General features: G+C 35.8%; 3 protein-coding genes and 1 non-coding gene across 5 annotated transcripts; 3 read left to right on the top strand and 1 right to left on the bottom strand.

The window, feature by feature from the left end:
- The first annotated feature begins 1,235 nt into the window (after nucleotides 1-1,235).
- Nucleotides 1,236-4,811, top strand: LOC126624765 (exosome complex component RRP41 homolog). 2 transcript variants are annotated; one of them, XM_050293878.1, is made up of 13 exons: nucleotides 1,236-1,591; nucleotides 2,200-2,253; nucleotides 2,336-2,382; nucleotides 2,466-2,526; nucleotides 2,670-2,708; nucleotides 2,818-2,885; nucleotides 3,023-3,101; nucleotides 3,184-3,220; nucleotides 3,703-3,819; nucleotides 3,906-3,991; nucleotides 4,123-4,212; nucleotides 4,379-4,438; nucleotides 4,553-4,811. In XM_050293878.1, exons 2-12 carry the CDS (start codon nucleotides 2,200-2,202, stop codon nucleotides 4,424-4,426), a joined length of 726 nt encoding a protein of 241 aa, XP_050149835.1. In that variant the 5' UTR covers nucleotides 1,236-1,591; the 3' UTR covers nucleotides 4,427-4,438; nucleotides 4,553-4,811. The 2 variants fall into 2 exon arrangements, with proteins under 2 accessions (XP_050149835.1, XP_050149843.1); XM_050293886.1 differs by having other exon boundaries at nucleotides 2,191-2,253.
- Nucleotides 4,812-8,058: 3,247 nt separating this feature from the next.
- On the bottom strand, nucleotides 8,059-9,978 carry LOC126624758 (dof zinc finger protein DOF4.6-like). Its single transcript, XM_050293867.1, has 2 exons — nucleotides 9,814-9,978; nucleotides 8,059-9,350 (listed from the first exon to the last, which is right to left on the bottom strand). The coding sequence occupies exons 1-2, from the start codon at nucleotides 9,835-9,837 to the stop codon at nucleotides 8,409-8,411; spliced, it is 966 nt and encodes a 321-aa protein (XP_050149824.1). The 5' UTR covers nucleotides 9,838-9,978; the 3' UTR covers nucleotides 8,059-8,408.
- A 6,215-nt stretch (nucleotides 9,979-16,193) lies between these two features.
- LOC126624750 (histone-lysine N-methyltransferase ATXR6) lies at nucleotides 16,194-18,553 on the top strand. The gene is made up of 6 exons (XM_050293854.1): nucleotides 16,194-16,521; nucleotides 16,669-16,749; nucleotides 16,838-17,067; nucleotides 17,779-17,879; nucleotides 17,964-18,176; nucleotides 18,263-18,553. Exons 1-6 carry the CDS (start codon nucleotides 16,245-16,247, stop codon nucleotides 18,420-18,422), a joined length of 1,062 nt encoding a protein of 353 aa, XP_050149811.1. The 5' UTR covers nucleotides 16,194-16,244; the 3' UTR covers nucleotides 18,423-18,553.
- Nucleotides 18,554-19,005: 452 nt separating this feature from the next.
- TRNAW-CCA (transfer RNA tryptophan (anticodon CCA)) lies at nucleotides 19,006-19,077 on the top strand. Its single transcript has one exon. It is a non-coding gene; the product is annotated as a tRNA-Trp (tRNA).
- Nucleotides 19,078-23,083: the final 4,006 nt, after the last annotated feature.

The raw sequence follows: 23,083 nt of genomic DNA, 5'->3' as shown, positions 1-23,083 counted from the left end.
AAGTAAGTAAACTAGGACAATAAAAATAGGAAAAAAAAACAATAAAAGAAATATAAAATAACAAATAAAACAGAAAATAAGAGAAAAGAAAAGGGAATGGGCACACCTGGTTCAAAAGGGCCATGAGTAGGGATGAGCAACGGTTATGGCGGGCGGGTAACTGCGGTTATTTACCCATAACCGTTTATGCTCATACCCGCATAACCGTTTACCCGTTGGGTAATTGCCTAAACGGTTATACCTATACCCATAACCGCATACCCATTTAATCGTAACCGTTTAATACCCATTTACCCATTTACACTTTTTAACCCGTTTATCTTTTTTTTTTTTTTTTACCTTTACCCATTTTCACCCGTCTACATGTTTTTTAACAACTTGAAAATTAAAAAACAAAATTGTCATAATTTTTTTTTATAACAATTAAACACCGTAATAGGTACATTCATCATACATTTCCATATTTTAAGTTTTAAAGTCCTTATATCATTCCAATAATTGAAATAATAATTTACGAACGATATTTTTAATTGATATAGAATGAAAAAGCAAGAAAATTAGTTTTACAAAACAAAATTGGAATATAGGATATATAAATTACAGTAACAATGCTAACAAAAGTGAGGGATTAGTTGAAATGGCAAGTTGCAACATGTTTGAGGAACAGGTCTTGGGTTGAATTAAGTGAGTGGGGCTGAGGGGAATTGTTATTTATTTTCCTAATCTTTTGGGAAAACTTTTACTACTAATCCATGTTACCAATGAAGGTAATATAATATTTGTTAAGTATTTTTTATTACGAAAACTGTTTAGAAGACAATATTCTTGAGTTATTTAACCTATAATGTAAAGTATTAACATAATATATATATATATATATAAATATATAATTAGCTATATAAACCATGCACTATAGTCAATAGCATTGATCTAAGTTTTGTTAGATAGAAAACATGGTTTGTGTTAATTTTACATATATAAAATAAATAGGTAAACGGTTACCCGTTTACCGTGGTTAATACCCATAACCACCCATTTAAATTTCACGGGTAAACGGTTATACCCATAACCGTTTATTTATCTAAACGATTACCTATAACCATAACCGTGAAATTTAAATAGGCGGTAACCACGGTTATCCATATCCGCGGTATTTTGCATGAGAGCGTCAAAGAAGGCGGTGAAAAATAAAAACCCAAAAGTGCTGCGGGCTGGACTTTTTCTGACCTGGAGCCCAACACCATGAGTGCACTGCTTCATCATTTCAAACCCTAACACAAAACCGCTGCTCTCTAACCATTCCAAAATCTTCCGGTGGTTCATTTGTTTCCATCCATCGAACTCGAAGCGCAGCCCTCCCTCGCCGAGCCCTCATCTCTCAGCTGACTCTCTCTGTCGAATTCCGGCCAGCCACCGGCCTACCACCACACCATACTGTCGTCTCTGACTCTCCAGCCTTCCTTCACCACACAACCACCGCTATCTCTCGCGATCTCTCTCTCTCGGGTGATTTTCTCTCACGGACAGAACAGAACCCGCGATCTCTCTCACCACCACACTGAGTCCGAGTCTCACTCTCACCCCATATTAGGTAATTAATTTAGTGTTTTGAAATCTAATTTCTGTCTTTGAGAGTCAGAAATCTAATTTAGTGTTTAGAAATTTAGTGTATGCCCATAACAGATTAACATTATCGTGGTTTATTCTGCATTTGAGAGTCATTAGGAAGTGGGTTCCAATGATTTGAGTATTCCACCATACCCGTTCATTGTCTTAATTGAGAACGGTTTCTGCTGTAATGGGTTTCATGATTAAAAGATAAAAGGTGGTCCTTTCGTTACTGATTTTTTCTTACAAGTGTAAAGAGTTGTTGAGGGTGTTGAAGGGAAGGTGAAAACAAAGTTAGCTTCTTCTCTGAGAGTTAGCGTTCTGTATTTGAATTACTTCCTTTTGGTTAGTGAAGTGTTTTTTTCTTGATTTACTTCCGTCTTGCTTGTCTAATTTTTTGATAAGTATAGGCATGAACCATGATATAGCATAGCCATATTGTTGCTGAAACAAAGCCATTATGCATTAATTTATGAAACTTTGTAGTTTGGTTGTCATGGCGTTTAAATTTTAGACAGTGATTGCTTTAGCTACTATTTGTTCTTGTTATCTATGTGGTTTCCTAAGTTGGTTGTTACGAAGTTCTAACAGATGGAGTACGTGAGCCCAGAAGGTCTTCGCTTAGATGGTCGGCGGCCCATGGAAGTAATTTTCCATTTTATTCAATCATAATCGTTATAAGTTTTCAATTATATTTATGAACTAAATCTATTTTCTCTGATCCCAGATGAGACAAATTCGAGGAGAGATTGGTGTTGTGGACAAAGCTGATGGGTTTGAATTACTAAAGCCTTGATTCTTCTTTTCTAATCTTTGTAATTTAAAAAAAAAAATGATCTTTTCATATCAAATTTCAGTTCTGCTGTGTTTGAGATGGGGAACACCAAAGTCATCGCTGCAGTGTATGGCCCTCGAGAGGTTAGCCAACACTTTCTCTTCATTCTATAATTTTGATATAAAATTTTAATGATCTTGTTCGTGGTACTCATTATTATTTAAAAGGTATTGTACAATTTTCAATTTTAATTCATTCAAGCTGTTAATATACTTTTGTTTTCTAGGTCCCAAATAGGAGCCAGCAGATGAATGACAGGGCACTGGTAATAGTTCTCATCTAAGTCTCTGTGTGTTAAACTTATCTATGTTGTGGTTAGTATGATAAACCTGACAGGCATATGTAATGTCGTTTGCAACTGTTAATAAGTTTAGGTGCGATGTGAGTACACCATGGCAAATTTTAGTACTGGAGATCGCATGAGGAAACCAAAGGGTGATAGGTGATATATTCTATTCTATTTCATATTCATAGATACATGCTTTGTATCATCATCAATATAAAATTCAACATAAGAGTGTTGTATCCATAACTAAATTAAACTATAGCATTAAAATGTGTATCTTTGATGCTGTCCAGACGATCAACAGAGATTTCTCTTGTTATTCGGCAAACCATGGAAGCATGCATTATGACTCATTTAATGCCTCGGACTCAGGTTCTACTGATGCATCTTGGGAACTTTTCTTCGATGAATGTCTAGTTTGTTCTTTTCTGAGCCTTGTATCTGTTTACTGCAGATTGATATTTTTGTGCAAGTTCTCCAAGCAGATGGAGGTAAATCCCGATGTCTCATTGCAGCCATAGGTCCTATATGATATGTTTCCTTTGTGTGTGTGAATGTTTGGTCCTGTCAGTCAAGATATTTGTAGATCCAGGCTTATTTTCTGAAAAACGAAGCCTCCTCATGTCATTTCATGTACGTTAACCCCTTGTTTTTGAATTTAAAGCTGTTTGATTGTTTCTGTTTTTTAACTACTATTGAGGTAGTTCGTGTTTGAGGGTCAACCTATGCTGCAGGCAGTTCATTAATAGTTATCGCTGTTGTTGCATCGTATGGAAATAGAGATGTGATCGATAGTGTTCACTGTTAACAAAGTACCATGGTTGTCCCTGTTATATGTGTATCGGTTAGAATGTTAACTATTTACTATTTAGCAAATACTTTTGGATTTGAACAGGTTGCTTCAATGTTTTAATTGAAGAACGGAAAGTTCTATCCTTGAGTTCGATTATTTTATTTATTTTATCTTTGGCAGGTACTAGATCTGCATGTATCAATGCTGCAACCCTGGCCCTTTCAGATGCTGGAATTCCAATGCGTGACCTTGTTACTTCCTGTAGTGCCGGCTACCTTAATAGCACACCTCTACTTGGTAAACTTTTACATTACCTTATGCTTGTACGGCTCCTGTAAGGCCATTGTAATATTCATGTGAGCTTATTGTTGCTGGTTTGGCAGATTTAAACTATGTAGAAGATAGTGCTGGAGGCGCTGATGTCACTTTAGGCATTATGCCAAAGTTGGACAAAGTGACTCTTCTTCAGGTAATTGTCATATTTGTTTCTCAATCTGTTCTCACAATGTTAAGTTACAATTGTTGTGTTAGTTGGCATCTACAGTGTCTTCTTTGTAGCGCCTTTTGTAAACCACTTATTCGTGATGATCGTTGATGCAGATGGATGCTAAATTACCATTGGACATTTTTGAAAACGTAATGCAACTTGCAGTCGAGGGCTGCAAGGCAGTTGCAACATATATTCGACAAGTAAGCACTTTTTTGCTCTTTTTTTCCTCCCCTGCAGTGATAAGTTCTTCCTTGACATGTAGCCTCTGTATTTGGACAGTGCTTGTTGCTCAATGAGAGTTTGCTTCATTTTTTGTTGCAGTATTGCCATCTTTATTGGAATTTTAATCTGGGTTTTCTATGGTAGGTATTACTAGAGAATACAAAGCAATTGGAGTATCGCCGAGGCACGTAGTTTCAAATCATGGTAAGGCCATGTATATTGTTTGTTTTATTGTTATGTAAGTCTGATAAGTTCTAACAGTCACGGACAGTCACCCGCCTACTCCGCTTTCAAAGTTTTGTTTTCTGCTGCCCGTAGGTTTATAGCTGTTCTTATGAAGTTTGACGGCGGTTATATCATGGAGACGGTGTTTGATGAAGGAAGTAGGCTTAAAATTAAACACATTCAGTCGAGTATCCCCAACCAGAGAGCTGTTTTTAGATTCTGAAAATTGTATCTGTAACATCTACTACGACATGGCTCTTCTTGTAAATGAATATTCTGAGTAACAGATTTTTGAAACGATAGATTTTGTTAGAATAAATATTAAATTAGCAACCGATGAGGTTTGAATCCACGTCATCATGCAAGAGCACAATACTTTTCTACTGCTGTGATAAAAGGCCGCTTGCTTCTTCTTGATATATTAGGCCATGATATAGAAAGTGTAAAATGCTATTATCACCCTTTATAGCTTGTAAATGCTATGAAAAGTTTACTATATCAATTCCAAAATTCTATAATAAACTTTTTCCATAGCATTTTTCAAATGCTATAGGAGTTTTTTGTAGCATTTTTATACAATTCATAGCATCTGGGACCCATAACTAGAGTTGTCAACATCTCCCATAGCTTAGGCCAACATTGTACCAAACGTTTCATTGTTCTTATACTACTGAGTACACCTTAGTCCCTAAAGTTAATATGGTTTGAAATAGTACGGTGCAACAAATGCACCTTTGATTTTTCCGCTAGTAGGTTTCCAGGAAATAGTTGCCATGTTGAAATAATAGTAAACTGGATAGCTGTACTTGGAAAGAACAAATTTATTAGCGTAAATATCTCCGAAACCTAATACTTTGATTGGACTTCACTACTTGTTACCACATGCTACCAAAACCCTTTATCACGCTGAGCCATCTGAGCCATCTGATTAGGAGCAGCATGATCATCATCTTGAGCCATCTGAGCCATCCGAATAGCAGTACCTTAACGTAAGAGGGCGGACTGAGAGGAGTAGTAGGGTTTTTCCATGCGATGAAGTTTTTTAGGGTTTTTGTACGCAAGAGGCATCATATCATGTACCTGTACTATTGCTATTTTTTATTCTAGCAGAAAGAAGAGCCTGAATAAGGAGCTGGACTGGCTTGGCTATAAGATTTCAAATCTGTTGACAACATAAAATTACTTGCCGGACCAATGCTGCATGAAGTTACAGTTTAGTTCTTGTAGATTTAACTGCCGTGATATAGGTTCTTGTAATTTGATGATATTTATCGCAGTTCAAAGATAACTTGATTCCATCAAACTTTTTGACGGTTTTAGCAATTGAGAGTCATGTGTGTGTGGTAATTTTACACCAGTCAAAAGACCAATTTACTTTCACATACTGTAAAAAAGTTAGGATTCTACCATAAAATCAAATTTATTTAATGTGCAACTAGCTAGCTGTAATATTTGAGCAGCAGTACGCTTTACAGGAGACGTGGTGATTAGAACCCTAATGAAGGTGATATGATGATTTGAGAAATATATAATTGGCACATGGTTAAGTATCACCCAAAAAGCAGGAAAATGATCCTAAGGTAATGAACAAATGTATAACTGTAGGCATGTATGTAGTTGATGGATTATACATGCGTTGTGTAAATTGTGTAGGTAGTACGTACTGTATCTGGCCAACGTTCTATAACTTCTGCTACCCAATACCATATATGATCCCAATGCACAAACAAGTTTGGGGAGTATTTGTGCTCGCCACCTTTAAGTGATTGTGATGCTTATTGTCATATTTAGTACTACCAGATGAGTTTAAATTTCGAGATTTGTGTAATAGATAGACACAAATTTCAAGATTTAAACACATCTAACCGCGATAAATAGGATGATGAACATCACCACCACTTGAGGGTGGTGCGCAGAAATGTACCCTTTAATTCGACTGCTTATCATTGACAAAAATACGTACAAACAAGAAAGAAAAGATTCACTATAGTAAAAATGTAAAACAGCTTGCTATTCCATATCTAAATGTTTGTCGTGTTTAAAAAGACGATTGATATGTGGTGAATTAGTGGCATAATTAGGAGAATCTTTCCATATATCTTAACAAGTTTTGCGAGGAAAAAAAAAGTTAAAAGTGAAAAGCAAGGAGAGATTGGTGGAGTAGATTGTAGATGCCTAAGTTTTGGCAAGAAAGGGATGTTCATGGTGGGTGGTGCACCTCCATCTACATATATCACTGTGACTAGCAACAGGAGCTATAACCGTAGCTAGTTCTCATCGATTTACCAAGACAAAAAGATGGAACAACTATATGGAAAGTAGAAAGTCAATCTATCTTATCTCAATGTATGAATCTAATTACATATTATATTAATTAATGAATGAGGGTCTACATCTGGGAGGATTTTGTAGAGTGGACAAGATTATTCCCTAGCATGGTGACCGACGGATGGGAATGTTTGTGGTGGCCCTCCATAGCCAATGAGAAATTTAAGTATTAGATATTTAAGCAGTACTCTGCATGATACTATAAGTGGAGAAAACACTATAATTTTTTTTAGTATTATTCTACTTATTTTATAACATATGAAGTATCCGCAATTTGAAAAACTTTTCTTAGCCAACAAAGGGAGTACTGCAAGTTTCTTTTCTTTTTTTGGTCAATAACGAAGGGAGTGCAAGTTAGTCAAGGGGTTCGAGAGCTCTTTGAAAATAGGTGAAGGACCACCGAACTATGCTTTCATCATATAAAAGACTTCTTACATATTCACCCCTTTTTTTTCATGTTTTCTTAAATGCTAAGGTAGTCTTATATTATACATGAGCCTTAGGGAGATTGAATCTATCGTCTCACTTTTGTTACCGTAAAAAATGAAGTTCCTAAAAGCAGAGTTCTCTAATTTATATTGTTGACGGCAGACCCAGATTTGCTTAGGGTTTATAGAATTTAATTTAAAATAAATAGTGTTTGGGTCTTGCATACCTACTCATTGTTCTTGAAAAATCATCTCCTTGTGCGGGTGATGATGAAGATTCATGAAGAGCAGGAGGGAGGTGGGGGGTGGTGGAGTTAATGGGTGGAAGAATCTCAAAGGCGCAGATGGTGCTGAAAAGACCTGACATTTCTGATCTGTTGCCAAGCAAAAAGAAGAAACTTTTGCTAATAAAGGATTGACAGCCATCATTCCAACTCACCTTTAATATTACTTAACTAATAAATAATCCAACCTCAACTGCTAATACACTCTCTAAATACGTACACAATCAACCCACAAATCCAAGTGCTAACTACTAAAGTAAACATATAAAATAAGTCATTAATCTCTGTGTACACAACTTAATTGACAAATTAATTACCGACACTTGTTAACTAAGCTAACGGAAAACATAATGAAAATAAATCATTGAATTTCAGCAGGAAATCCTAAAGAACTGCATCGTACGCTGCTGCATGTGGTAGATGATCAAGAAGTAATCTCTATAGGAGTAATCTTGTAATTTCTCTGCGTTATGAAACCCTAACAGGGAAATAGGGGAAATCCTTGACCTTCTTTTCATGAATATTTGTAAAGAATTCCTCATGATTCATGAGACACCCCTTTGAAGCAAAACCAATAATAAATTTTCAAACATGCACATTGATTAAGGACAAAATAAAGGAAAAAAAATAATAAGGAGGAGGGTGAGAATGAGCGAAAATTCTACTATGCTCTGGTGTACAGGATATCCTAAGCATACTAGAAAACCGAGAGGGAGAAAGAACAAGGCAGATCAAGTATAATTAACACTGATGATGAAAAAGGGGAAGAAAAACTCATGTACCCTATTACTTTGTTCGTTATCAACTCCAATTCCAAACAAGCCATCCAAGCAAATGAAGAAAAACAAAACCAAATACCGATCTTTCTTCTAGATCACTACTTTTTTTGTTTCTTTTCTGGCAATTGCATTACCATGATCCGCCACCTAGCATTCCATTCCAATACCCACCACCGGAACCCCCTTCTCCTCCTCTATTATTGTGCTGATCAAAATCAGCAGCAGCAGCAGTAGAGCTCGGAATCTGCTGCTTCAAATCCTGAGCAGTAGGAAACAAAAGCCTTGCATGACTAGTATTAGTAGTCTCTTGCACCCCTTGAAGACAGCCACCAAATCCAGCACTCTCAAACCCATCTAGAGAAAAACTAAGCCCACTTGGCTTAAACTCATGCATCGGAAACCCAGATGAAAACATTGTGATATTACTCGAATGATCCGGCACCTCCACCGCCGCCATCGGCACGAAAGAAGTCAGCCCCCTTGATGCAATCCCAGTACTTTTGAGCAGTTCCATAGCCGATGAGAAATGATGAGATGTGGTAGTAGTGGCTGAGGAGCTAGGGTTTTGGTGGTGGTAGGTTCTGTTGTCAATAGTCTCAATACTGAAGGGTAGTTCGGTAATATTATTGTTGTCATGTTCCTGATCAGCTGGTGGGTATGCAAGGTTGAGATCTTGACCTTGGAAGTGGATCTTATTAGGGTTTTGAGAAGCAGACTGAGAAGGAAAATTACTTTGTGGGGTCAGATGGTGATCACGATCATGAGCAACCTTCTTCGCTGAAGACGTGGACGGTGATGATGAATCGGAATTATTTGATCTCTTGTTGTTCTTCCGTGACCCTCCACCCACCGGAACATTTCTCAGAGATCCACCTTCAGTCCAATACCTTCTACAAGTCTTGCAAAAGTATCTTGGCTGAGAGAGGCTGTAATTGTTGTAATAACAGAATTTTGTGGTGGTGGAATTGCACCTTGGACAATTCAAAGCTTGATCCTTTTGAGGCCTTGCCCTTCTCTCTGTGATTGGCCTTGTAGAAGAAAAATCTTCCATGGAGTTAACCACTCCAATACCCTGAAAATAAAATATAAAAATAAACCCAAAAAAAAAAAGCGACAAGAAAAGGCCATAACTTTGGTGATCGAAAACCCACCAAAAAAGAGTATATATGTTGTCACTCCGAAAAAATTAAGACAAAGATGGAGAGAAGAAAGTAAAAGGAAAGAAAACAACCTACTTTATCAGATGATGGGAAGAAGAAAAAGAAAAGAAAAAGTGCAGTACTTTAAATTTTCAGGACAAAAAATGAAAGACCTTTGGAAGATACAACAATATAAATTCAGCCACTATTAGTGGAAAGAAGAAAAGCAAATTAATACAACTTTAAAACCAACTTATATATGAAGGAAGATAATTTTCCAAACCCAAAGCTATTAAGCTTAAGATATTTCTTATAAATATTAACTTTGAAAAACTCAACCCTAGATGATAATTTCATGATTTCATGGAGGAAAAAAAGAAAAGGTTTTCGCTTTACCTGTGGCCAGTGAGCTGTGTCCATGGATTAACGAGGAGAAAAGGGTAGAGAGAAAAAGCTATGTGGAGTCTTTTGAGAGAGGAAAAACCACCCACTTTTCAAACCCAGATAGTCTTAAAGGCAAAGATGAAGCACTATGCTGAAAGAGATGATGGTACTGTGTACATGTGGTGCGGTTCCATGTGTTGGCCAACTATATGTGTGAGAGAGAGAAGAGAGAGGAGAGAGACAGTAGGGTAGTTTCGTCTTTTACTGCTTTCGTTTTCATAGTATGTGTACATGAGAACAATATTCACACACTATTTTTTATGCACGTTTATATTTATTTTTATTTTTGAATTGAATAAAATAAAATAAATCAAAATCATAGGTAAACAAACGTGCTGAAAGAGAAGAGGTGTGTATATAAATCAATTTTTTTTTTTTGTAATAAAAAGTTTGGGAGAGATTGGTTACTTTTATCATCAGCGTCATATACTCCTAACTATCAACTACCACCAGCATCATATGCATTTATATAGGAATTTACATATCGCGCACCAACGAAGATTGTTAGCAGCGAAATTCAAACCTTGGGCAGAGACACACAAGGTAGGAACTTGACCAACTGAACCAACCCTCGTTTGAGTTACTGTTCATGTACATACATTTGAGAATAATGTGTACATGCACATAAGTAGTTTAGTAGAATATAAATTATTTTTCCTATGGTCAATGTCGCTATTCATCCTTCGTGTGGGAGTCTATATATATAATGAGTGTATCTATATCTATTTCTATCGGATGAGGATCCTCTTAGGATTCTTTTTGTGAGGATCATTGGGATCATCGCATTCTATTCGTTTATCGTATATCGTTCGGTCAGTTTTCGTTAGGTATTAATTGTGTTTAATTTAAAAAAAAAACAAATCAAAGGATTTCTGACTACGCGATGTACGAAGAATGACTAAGATGTGAGGATCCCACAATTTGGATCCGGATGGGATCCAGATGGGATCCAAATCCATTTCTATCTATCTATTGTGTGTATGCCCTTTACACTTTGGTGGGTTCTTTCTGACCACTAGAGAATGAGGTAGCTAGGGATGAATTTTCATGCACTGCATAATTACCTCTCTGTATTTACCAAGTTTCTTCTTTTTACTTTTCCATTTGTCTTTCTTGAACGTAAAGGATGAATCAGAGCGCATGCTGAGAGATTCAGACACTTAATTTTAATTCTACGATTCTCATTAGTTCATGATACTGGTCCATCTTACACAAATCAAGAGTCCTAATCTCTTTCTTTAACGGCCCAGATCTTTAAGTTTTTAAGCTCATCAGGCTCAAAAATCTGGAGAAGATCTCAATTCTTTATTTACCTATATGATTTGGGCAGCTACTTGCAACTTTTTGCAAGACTGCATATTAAAGGAACGACAACAGCAACACAGACAACAACATTGGAGATATTTGTAAACTATTGTTACATGTTTTATCGACAATATATAGAGTAGATGCTTGTAAGTGTCTCTATAATGTTGAGAATTAATTAGAACAAGCATGCCAACTAAAATACATATACGATAAGAACTTATTAGCAACTTAGTTAACACTTTAAGAAAGTACTACACTATAATGTAATATGGCAAGTTAAAAAACATTAGGAAATGTTTAGAACACCGATTGTAATTGAATAGGTTATCCTATTTACACATTTTTTTTTACTTCTTACACATTCTTGTTAAATTTTGTTCATTAATTTTTTTTAAATTCATTTAATTTGGAGACTCAAAATTAATAAATGTGTGAAAGATAAAATAAATATATGTATAGCACCACCGAATTTGCCCTATACCGAACACGACATGATTTAGGGTCTTAGTCAATATAAGTTATATAACACATATATAATCCAAACATGTCAAGAAAACTGGTGCAGTAGCTGGCGCTGGGATTTTGCAAAAATGGTGACGGCGGCAAGCGACTGCTGAAGGCGAATGGAGGCAGTGGACACGTTGCAGGAGCCGAGAGGTTTTCACCAGAGGAGAGCTCATGTGGTGGCGAAACGTGTCGACGATGACGAAGAAGGAGAGAGAATATTTAGGGTTTTGCGCTGGTGTTTCCATTTTAATCCATACTTCCATCACATGGAATCAATTAAATAACGAATAACCGTCGTCCGATTATCTGACCACAAGACCTCAGTCAAACTCTCGTACGTCACGAGAGAATTTTCGGGTTTCTGCAGTAGTTGTGATACCGAGTTCTCTCCTTTCTTCATAATATATGTTTAGTTTGTGAATTATAATTTTTAGAAAGATAGTACAGATCATGGTATAATTAGGTGGCAAGTATAACATTAATTACTCTCATTCTCTTGCCCTGTTAATTCTTCTCGTTAGTCACGAAATGCTGCTTACCTAATTTAAGAGAAATAATAACTACATTTTTTTTAAATTATAATCTTACATTATTTCTATTTGTTTAATATATGCATTACGATTCTGATTCATGAATCTCTCAGTTCAAAAAAAAAATATAATAAGTGAATCATACCATTTTTTTGGCTCTTTTTCAAGTTTGATAAATGTTGGTTGATTGTAATCTACTATTCTTATGCATGAAAATAATTAATTTAGTTGAGGTCGGATTCTATTAAAGTGCGTAAAAGAATAAATAATGTTTAGGGTTACCAATGCTTGCAATCGATTCAAGCCTGCCCATTGCTTCATACGGCATGTCGTTCGTTCATATCCTTTGGTCTTTCATCAACTATTTGATTTGAAAATTTGATAGGAATTACACACTACACTCCCATGAAGGCCTATTACCTATCACCTATGCATGACTCATGATGTTCATACTACTTCGGATGCATGACTCATGTTTCATACTAGTTCGGATAAAAAGCTAAAATGGAATCTATTTGTATTCCATTTCTCATCTTAATAAGAAATTTACATGAGAAATGAAGTGAAGCATGCTTGAAGACTTAAATCAACTACTAGGAATTTAGTGCAGATCTCCTTTTAGTGTAAATTAATATAGAATATTACTTGTAATAATTTAAGTGATTTTTTTTTAAATAATATGATATGCATGAAGATATTTTACATCAATTTGTTAAATTGTGATACAAATAAGTATTGAACACACTAGTTATTATAACTATATATTGTTTTCGCATAATTGTGAGTCGAACTTAGAATCTCTTCTACCTAATAAAGACCGAAGTCATTAAACTGACTAGTCATGTGATTAAAAGCTTTGTGCTCGAAGTCTTATTTTCGATTTCAGCCTCTCGTACTATAACTTGTTTTGAAGAAACAAAAACACCAATTCGAACTTTATATTGTTCTTTTTCTAGTCGGATTCTATGTGGTTTTAGATTAGAAAAACACATGCTTAGCTCAATTTTGGTTGACAAAAAACGTAAAGAATAATGTTAGGTAGACCAACATTTTAAACCAAATTTGTAAATTATGTGATATGTCACACATATAAAATAAACATATTAATCAAGATAATTCAATAATCAACAACCATGTTATATGATTTACAAAATATAATTTAAATAGTTTGTCTTCCTAGTATAGAATACTAAAAGGTTTCAAGTTTCAACAATGGCAAGGGGTTACATACGCATGCAACAAACAAAGAGAAAGCATTCCTACTTAAGCGAAAATTTGGAAACTAAATCCCAAAAATAGCATTCCTTTTTTGGACCTCACCATCTTTACAAGAATAACCTCTCTCTCTATCTAGGTTGGTCCAACTTAGGTGGACCCACTTACGAAAGAAAAACAAACGCGTGGGGCCCAAATAAACATTCAAAAATTCAACCGCGAGCCTATCCATTCAGCTATGAAGAGCAAATGACGCTTCCTCCACGCCAAATGGATTATTGACCAAAGTTAGTATTTTTGTTCTTGTAAGATTTTTCCATATATCTTCATCTATATCATGTTTTCCTTCCTAACACCTACTTTTGGAGATTTTTTATTTGTTTTCAGAATACTTGTTACATGATGTATTATTTCACGTGTGAACAACGTAATTTATAAATTTTATTTTTGAGATGTATTAGTTAAAAAACAAGCACGCGTTTTATAATATAAGAGAAAAAAGTAACGTAATAGTGTTTAGATGGCTAAAATATTCCTCCTAATTTTGAGTTAATTAATTTAAATAATCACTTGACCAATTATATCAACTCTTGGTGCCTTGGTTTACCGAACCCAAAAGTTACACTAAGCCTTATTTAAAGGATTACTTGAGGACCTGAACAAGATAATTAATTAACAAAGCAAACTTTTGTTAATCATATGATATGATGGTTGGTGATTGAATTCTTTCTTTAGTGATTTAAACAATTTCAACCTTCAACCGCCACATCATGTGATTTATAAAGTATGATTCAAGTATATGGTATCTCTAACATCACCCCAAATTATATGGCTTGTGATTGTTTCACATTACATTATTTTATAACACATCACAAAAATTTGATAAGTTTGCTAAGCTTGTAACATTCCCTCCATGAAAATTGAAAAAGATTTTCGTGCGTTAAAGCCGTTAACTCAGGATAATTTGTCCCCTAATTTCACTTAAGCATCCGACCAACCCATATATTAATAGCTATATTTCTTGGTCAAACTGACTTCTATGAATTGTGGGACATCAAGAAATATATTGCAGCAAGTGAAAACTTGAAACCATAGGCCGGGAAGAGAAGGCCAAAAACAACAAATTGAATATGATCCGAATGATTAAACATATTTTAACGTGAATGACATGTGATAAGTGATATAGACACAAGAAGATATATCGATCCCCCAGTGACAGAATGTCACTGCACGTGATAACTACTATAGACACGAGGATATTCTCCATTTCGGCAGAAAGGGTTTTGGCCACAAAATGAAAGGTATAATTTATGGGTGCGCATCATCATCAATCACTAAAATAGAGTGGGGGCATGTTCTGTTAGGGCTTTGATAATTGATGTGGATGACAACATACATTACTTGAAACAGTTCAGCATGAATATTTTACAGAAATATAAAACAAAAATTAAAAGAAGACAAAAATAGTATGAATGGCAACATACGGGGCCAATGAAACCCTAGTGCACAATGGCTGTCACCTTCAATTTACTCATTCAAATTGTAGACATCAATCACCTTCAATTTACTCATAAAATAAGTCGTTCAACTCGTCGAAGTCGGGAACCGAGTTGACAAGCGAGTTGAAGGAGTCAGAGACCGAGTTGACAAGCGAGTCATTTGACCTCCATCGGTATGTAACAAAGTTCTAAAAGACGGTAGGTGCTAGTCGGGCGGTGAGCTGTGACTTAGCGCTTAGGCATAGCTTAGGTGGACTAGGCTGATTTTAGTAAATTTATTATGCATCGTCTAAATAAGTATATGCTTATACTTAAAAATACATAAGTGTATTGTGATACATAAATTAATACAAAATAGAATGATATATAGATTATAAAGTACTAAGCAGGTCTAGGCGTCATTTCTTAATTTTCAAACGCTTGTGGATTAATCAGAGCAGTGATTAACCGCCTAGCACCTAAGCAGAGATTTTTAGAACAATAGTATGTACACTCGTGATCGAAAGGGACAAGTAGTTAGCACCTTTTTAGTGGGATAACTTTCACATTTTCTTTTGTAAGCCATTGATTTTATGTCTCAAATACATGCGTATACATAACGAAGGTACACATTGTGCACGCACACTCTTTTCAAGTGGAACAAGTAAAGAAGGTGAATCCCATCGGGCGGCGTGGAATGAGAGTGAAGGGCCAGGCTATCAAACGGACACATTCTGTTGTTTATTTTTTATTTTTTATGAGTACATCGATATTTTTACACATAGAGGATGAGTTCAACTAAACCACACAATCGGCAACCTCTATCCATGAGATTCGAACTTAAGACTTCTTACATCCAAGTGAAGAGGAATACCACCAGGCTGTAGAAAACGCTCTTTAGATGTTATTTAGTTTGACGTGATCAATGCTCTTTAGATGTATGTGCCTTAAAAGTTGATCATATGTACTGCTCGTGATTGAATTAACAGAAAATTGTGATGGAATTGACAAACGGGAGGATATTAGCACAAATTAAAAGTCAAACGAGGCTCAAAACCAAATTAAAAGTTCCCCAAGTAAGGTGGAATAAGGTCCAAAACACAAAACTTTATGGGCTTAAATATTACAGCCCAAGCCCAGCCCTGCACATGCTTAATATTGGGCCAAGACATAGCCCTGTCCAATAGGAAACAGTGGCGCCAAATAATTAAGAAACTAACCCATGCTCGCGCGCGAAACCTCATTTCCCGCGAACCCAAATTAGGGCGGGAAATCTCCCCATTGGTTAAATAGCGCAACGCAACGCGACGCCCTCGCTCGCCCGAACCCGGAAAAAACGCTAGGAATGGTGGCGTTGAGGAGAAGAACGCAAGCCCCGAAGCCTCCCTCTCCTGCTCAAATCGTCGAGGATGATGACTACGTCAGCGCATCCGATTCCGAATCCGACGAGGACGTGTCCTGCGAGGAATGTGGGTCCGGCGACTCTCCGGCGGAGCTCCTCCTGTGCGACGGTCGCAGCTGCAACAGAGGGTACCACATGTTTTGCCTGAGACCCATCCTTGCTCAAGTCCCGAAAGGAAAGTGGTTCGGCCCTTGCTGCTCCAACGACAAAAAACCCAAATGTAATTTCCCAATTCCCCCCTAGTTTTCGTTAATTATTCTGATCCAGATTGAATTTTGGGATTTTTGGAGGCTAAATGTTGAATTTTATCAGATGTGATTGACTGATTGATTGATCAATTCGATTCTATTTTATCTTGATTTTACAGCTTTCCCTCTCCACCAAACTAAAATCAGCGATTTTTTTCGGATTCAGAGGTTTGCAGAATCGCCCCAGAAGATAAATCAAGGTAAATTCTATGAAAAGTCAGTTTATTAGGATTTATTTTCTTGTTTTAATTCTGGGTTCCTCTGAAAGTTTTGTTCTTTTGTTTGTAGATTGTCGAAAGAGGCGAAGGCGGGCGAGCAGCTTGGTGGTCTCGAAGAAGAAGAGGAAATTGTTGCCCTTTATTCCGACCAAGGATTGTACGAGGAGAATGCAGCAGATGGCTTCGCTGGCGACGGCGTTGATGGCAACGGGGACTGAGTTCAGCAATGAGCTCACTTATATCCCTGGAATGGCGCCCAGGTGGGCCAATTGTGCAGATCTTGAGCGAGAAGGAATGCAGGTAAATTTTCGACAGTGGTCTTTCCAACACAAATAAAATGTTTAATTAACTGATTAGGACAGGTTGGTTGATGCATTTGAGCTGTATTAGTTGCTTCTGCTGATTTGATGCATATTGTTTTTCTGTTTGATGACTTGTCTAGTGTGCGTGCTTCTGTAGGAAGCACTTCTGCTCGTGAGCTTATTCTGATAGAAGTGTTTTTATTAGAAACAGGTTGAAATTTAGCAAGTGCTTCTTTGGAAAGGGTTTCTATCATCCATAAGCACTTTTACGTTTTTCTGCCAAATCTAGTCTGAATAGGGTGTGCTCTATTTGAGGCGAAATTCTGCTTCTAAGTTTCTTTTTAAATGTTCTGTTCCTTAAAAGTTTCCAAAGCATGTAGACAATGTCCAATATTTTCCCTTTGGTTTCCATCTTACCATACCGAACATGGAAACGATAAAATTTTTAGAACAAGTTCCTGAACTGGACACAATGTACATTAGCAGAATTTATCAATGAGAGTCTGCAAATGTATGGCACTCCAAAAATGCATGATCGTTTGTTGTCTCTCACTTCCATATATCCATAAGCCGCTTCTAAAGGATGATGTTAAATTCATATGATGTGTCCTGATTATTCTTGAAGAGAAATTCTAGCATGTTGTATTCGATTTTCTTATTAAGTTGAGTGTGATCCAAAAGGTACATTTCTGATATCGTTGCCTTCCAGGTTATGTCGAAAGAAGATATTGAAACGTTGAATTTGTGCAAAAGCATGATGGAGAGAGGAGAATGTCCTCCCCTCATGGTTGTTTTCGATCCTAAAGAAGGGTGAGTTTACAAACCAACAAAACATTCTCTCTTGTAGTTGATGTAACTGGACTCCTTGATTCAGTATTAATGATTCATTCACAGGTTCACAGTTGAGGCTGATAAACACATAAGGGATTTGACAATAATCACAGAATACGTTGGAGATGTTGATTATCTGAAGAACCGCGAAAATGACGATGGAGACAGCACAATGACATTGCTTTCAGCAGCTACACCTTCAAAAAGCCTTGTCATTTGTCCCTACAAGCATGGTAACATTGCGCGCTTCATCAACGGAATCAATAATCATACATCGTAAGCTATCCCCGTTCCATAACTAATATTCTGCCTTCATGTGTAAATAACTATGTGACAACTGAAGTTACTGTGGTCTGGTGCAGGGACGGGAGGAAGAAGCAGAACTTGAAGTGTGTAAGATTTGACGTCAATGGCGAGTCTAGGGTTTTACTGATTGCGAATCGAGATATAACAAAGGGGGAGAGATTGTATTATGATTACAATGGATATGAGAATGAATACCCAACCGAGCATTTTGTGTAGCCTTTGTTTATGTTACTGATCAAGAGCTAAATGAAGCTTTTCTTTCTGTGTACCCTGACATGATCAATGAAGCTAATGTACCCAAACAGGAACCACTATTTTATTTTAACAATACCATATTGTCCTCTAAACTATTCTACTGGAGTAAGACTCAAACTCGGGTACAAAAGGGTAGGAACATTGTCTTGGCTAGCTAGCTGAATCCACGTTTGCATTTGACTACAAGTATTTGATTGTTTCAATTCAAAGTTGAGAATTGTGAAATTGCGAATGAAAATTTGAACGTCTTGATGCAAAATAATGGATTTATATAGCTTTTGTGATTAAGAAAGAGTATTTACTTTTGTATTGGAGCTTTTATTTTGAACGACTTCTCAAATATCGCTTGTACGAAAATGAATATTTGAAAGGGCAAAGCTGGAATTTAGGTTTGGGTAGTTTAGGCCTAGGCCCCTCTGCATAACTCCAGCCCATATCTAAAATTCGAGCGCAGGCCCATTTTAATTAAATACCATAAAAACAAAAAACCATAAAAATGTATTCCGTACACCTTGTAGAATTCAACCGTGATAATCATATTAACGGATCTGTGGCGCAATGGTAGCGCGTCTGACTCCAGATCAGAAGGTTGCGTGTTCGATTCACGTCAGGTTCAGTTTTTACCGACAATTGAATTCTTTTTTCTTTTATTTTGAAAAGATTCCTAAGGCAAAATAAAAGGTCACATCGGTTTAATAGTACCGTCGTGATATCGGATATGTCATTAGAGAGAACTCTTGCTCTAAGAAAACTAGAATTTAAACTCTTATGTTGAATTAATATTCTTAGGAAATTTAACCAACAATTGAAATTTTCATCCAATATTCGTTAAATACCGAAATAAGTATGTCCATCCTCACTCCTATTGGCCTATACGGAAATAAGTATATCCATTCTCACTCCTATTGCCCTTCCTATCTTCCTTTCTGTATAATTGTTCGGTGGTTTAGGGTTTTTTTATTGAACAAACGATATTATCAATACTAAAGGGGATGAGGTGGGTTTAGCCTCATAATCAGCTAATAATAATGTGGTTTAAATTCGTCTTTGGTGAGAACTGAACTTAAAACCTCTTACTTATAAGTAAATATACCATTAAACCGTAGTATTAAGTGGCCCATGGTTGAATTGAGAGTGAAGAAATTCATGAGGGCAGATTGCAGCCATGTCCAATATTATACTAACTAGTTCAAATATGCAGCACAATTTAGGACCATTGGTAGCTGTAGACAGCTTAGAGTGGTCCAAAATCAGGAGCTACCGTAACCGCAGTAGTAGTAGCTGATCAGCTTGCAAAAGATTCTTTTGACGTCAGATCTTGATCAGACGCACCCTCACAATTGTGGTCCTACCAACAACACTAATTTCATGCGGAAATTGTTATTGGTACTTCAAAAATCTCATTCTACACTCCAAACTTTATATATTTAGAAAGAAAAATACATTTGTGAGGAGTGTAGAATGAGATTTTTTTTATTGTCAATAACACCTCCCTTTCTTGCTACACAAATAATCAGTGTGACTGCATGTACCCCAACTAATTGTGGTCCAATTTCAGAAAATTTGAACTGGATTTTGTGTACTTATATTTGGTGCTTAGAGTCTCCAGCCAACAGGTAGTATCTATTACCAGAATTTTTTCATCAAATCTTCTCCAATCCCAATGAAGGGTTGATTATTGAATTATTAGGGTGCTCCATTCATTTTTTTATTTATAATTATTCATATAATAAAATTGAAAGGGCGATCCCAAGTCCAAAAATTGTTTAAAGACCAAAACTCTAATTCGATCAAAGTTCAAACTCAAATGTTTCAACTTCTCGTATGAATAAAAAGGGCGACCTTACGCTAATATGGCTCCCTGCTTTACTTTTCCTAGCGACTTTCTCAAAATGGAGAGCTTTGTTGGCTTGGGGTTGCCATTTTATTCATATGGGAAAATTGAAGCATTTGAGTTTGAACTTTGGTCGAATTGGAGCTTTGGTTTTCGGATCAAAATTTGTGAGTATTAGTTCATAAACTTGTCACAGTGTGAAGAATATGTCGTTTTGGGTAATTACGATAGAACTTACATCCCTTATTTACTCCTTTATAATGGATGGAAGTTAACATGGTATTACCTAAAAAACTTACATCTCTAAAATTTGTGCTTTTTAGAAAAATGACCTTGGAAGTACTTTATCACATGTGTCTTTTTTCATAATAACACACTAAAAAGTGTTTTATAATTATAAATACTTTAAGTTATTCATATCAAAATTATCGTAAGCGTTTTAGGTTTCAAAAAGTGTTTTTAACGTTTATAGAAGCACTTTGAAGTAAGCTTGTAATTCAATTACTTTACTAATAACACTAATATTGAGACTATAAATCTCAAATCGAAAAATAATAAATCTTAAACGTGCTTGTAAAAAGTTAAACTACTTTCCATTGTATCAATCGATTTAACGGTTTAAGATCAATTTCATTGAGAATTTCCTTCAATGGAGCATAAGTACCATTAGTGTATCTGACAATATATAGTTGTGGTTGCTCGATGATTTTTGGATCATCTAAAATGGCGACTTGTCCGAAGCGATCATTTTCCTTTCTGCTAACCAATTAACAATACAATACAATATTGCACAGAAATGGACCCAATCATACAATCAATACAATCCAATACAGTACAATATTGCACAGAAAAATAATAAACCTTAAACGTGCTTATAAAAAATTAAGCTACTTTCTATTGTATCAATCGATTTAACGGTAGAAGATCAATTTCATTGAGAATTTCCTTCAATGGAGCATAAGTACCATCAGTGTATCTGACAATATATAGTTGTGGTTGCTTGATGATTTTTGGACCATCTAAAATGGCGACTTGTCCGAAGCGATCATTTTCCTTTCTGCTAACCAATTAACAATACAGTACAGTATTGCATAGAAATGGACCCAATCATACAATCCAATCAGCCTGTTTGGTGGAAAACTGTCTAACACTTGATCTACACCACAAGCTACAAAGATGATGATTACAATTTGGGACACTACACGATTTGAAAAGTTCTTGAACATAACATATGTGTTATGATATGTAAACGATTAGTATGTGTGTAGTTTAATATCTCAAAGAATAAGGTGTTGAGTGTTTATTTTCTACCTATGCTTCTGGGCTTTGAAATTTCATATTCTTTTAAATTATTATGATAGTTTCGAAGTCTTCACATTTCCTTAAAAATAATAAACTAAAAAAAAAACACAAATGTGATAAGTTAATTAGGGCAATGCTCTCTCTATTATATCCGAATTTGAGTTATTGTCATAAATTTGAGTAGTTTAAAATATTGTTTTACAAGCCATTTTGTACTACGGTTTAATGATATTCCTCTTCACTTGTAAGCGAGGTCTTAGGTTTAATTCTTGCCACAGACGAATTTGAACCAAATTATTATGGCTAGCTCATTGTGAGGTTTAACCCACTATCTCACCCTTTCAGTGTAGATAATATCATTTGTTAAAAAAAAATTTGTTTTACAAAAAAAACATATATGACACTGATAGCTTTTCTCTCGTTTTGCGAGTTGATCAAATTTGATTTATAATTTAACCCGAACGAGACGCGTTTAAATGAGTAAAGCTAAGCACAACCTATTGCCACACCTAAAATACTCGATCACGCAAGTTTTAGTTACTAAAATATATCCGAGAAAGGACCAATAGCAGTGGAACTATATGAATGGTCACTCCCATCACCCCAATTCTAAACACATCAATATCATATCATCATAATCTTACAATGTCCCACTTGTGATTTGTTGTAGGACTTGTAGTTTTCACTTCACGTTTTTCATGCTTTTTCTCATTTCTTGAAAGATAAGAGTCGTAAGATTAAAGGCTTATAATTTGGTTCGTGCATCTTCAATTTGGCTGTTGTGGTAAAGAGTTTAATAAGCTAGATTATTAGGGTTACGATATCCATCTTTCGGTTAACCTAGTCTCCTTCATCCTTTGGAACCAATAAGGGTTATTTAAGGAATATTCGACATGTTGTCCATCGCCTACGCCTTACAAGAGTACTTATCTCGATATGTTGTGTCTTTACATCAAAAGTCAACTGATTGGGCTAACATTGTACCAATGCCAACGTGTTTTCATCACTTTCACTTGTATACAATGCATCCACCTTTGTTAGTGCATGTGTAGGTCATATATGATGCAGAAGCATTAACCTTGGTAGTCCAAGAAAAACCCATATTCATAACCCCACAATACAAGTGCTAGTTGGGCTATGTTGAATAATGAGTTTTACATTTGAAACATGACTAATTGATACAAAACTTATATTGAATGATTTTATTTTTAATTGTGATGAGGTCGGTCGTGATAAAATCTCACTCTTATTGAGTTGCACATGTGGTTAATTACGTCGAAAACAAAATTGACGGGTTTAGGACTGGACCGTTGACGTATCTCTCTAAATCTTGGTAGATTAATCAATGGAAACTTAATTATTTTTGTATGAAATGAATTAGAAGTTTCGGGTGTAGATATTTATATAAGACATAATTTTAGCGCTTCTTTATTTTATTACTTTATACGAAGTCAAACTTTTAACTGATCTTAATTTACCTTTATTA

The sequence above is a fragment of the Malus sylvestris genome, chromosome 1 (assembly GCF_916048215.2).
Source record: "Malus sylvestris chromosome 1, drMalSylv7.2, whole genome shotgun sequence".
NCBI lineage: Eukaryota > Viridiplantae > Streptophyta > Magnoliopsida > Rosales > Rosaceae > Malus > Malus sylvestris.
Note: the sequence above shows the minus strand (reverse complement) of the source record. Positions and strands in the feature narration are given on the sequence as shown.

Excerpts from the sequence above, each read along its gene's own strand:
- LOC126624765 (XM_050293878.1), top strand. The coding sequence starts at position 2,200 with ATGGAGTACGTGAGCCCAGAAGGTCTTCGCTTAGATGGTCGGCGGCCC. Across the intron at positions 2,886-3,022 it reads AGGAAACCAAAGGGTGATAG|ACGATCAACAGAGATTTCTC; the intron begins GTGATATATTCT and ends GATGCTGTCCAG. Across the intron at positions 3,992-4,122 it reads ACAAAGTGACTCTTCTTCAG|ATGGATGCTAAATTACCATT; the intron begins GTAATTGTCATA and ends TCGTTGATGCAG.
- LOC126624758 (XM_050293867.1), bottom strand. The coding sequence starts at position 9,837 with ATGGACACAGCTCACTGGCCACAG. Across the intron at positions 9,351-9,813 it reads ACACAGCTCACTGGCCACAG|GGTATTGGAGTGGTTAACTC; the intron begins GTAAAGCGAAAA and ends TTTTATTTTCAG.
- LOC126624750 (XM_050293854.1), top strand. The coding sequence starts at position 16,245 with ATGGTGGCGTTGAGGAGAAGAACGCAAGCCCCGAAGCCTCCCTCTCCT. Across the intron at positions 17,068-17,778 it reads TTGAGCGAGAAGGAATGCAG|GTTATGTCGAAAGAAGATAT; the intron begins GTAAATTTTCGA and ends GTTGCCTTCCAG. Across the intron at positions 17,880-17,963 it reads GTTTTCGATCCTAAAGAAGG|GTTCACAGTTGAGGCTGATA; the intron begins GTGAGTTTACAA and ends ATTCATTCACAG.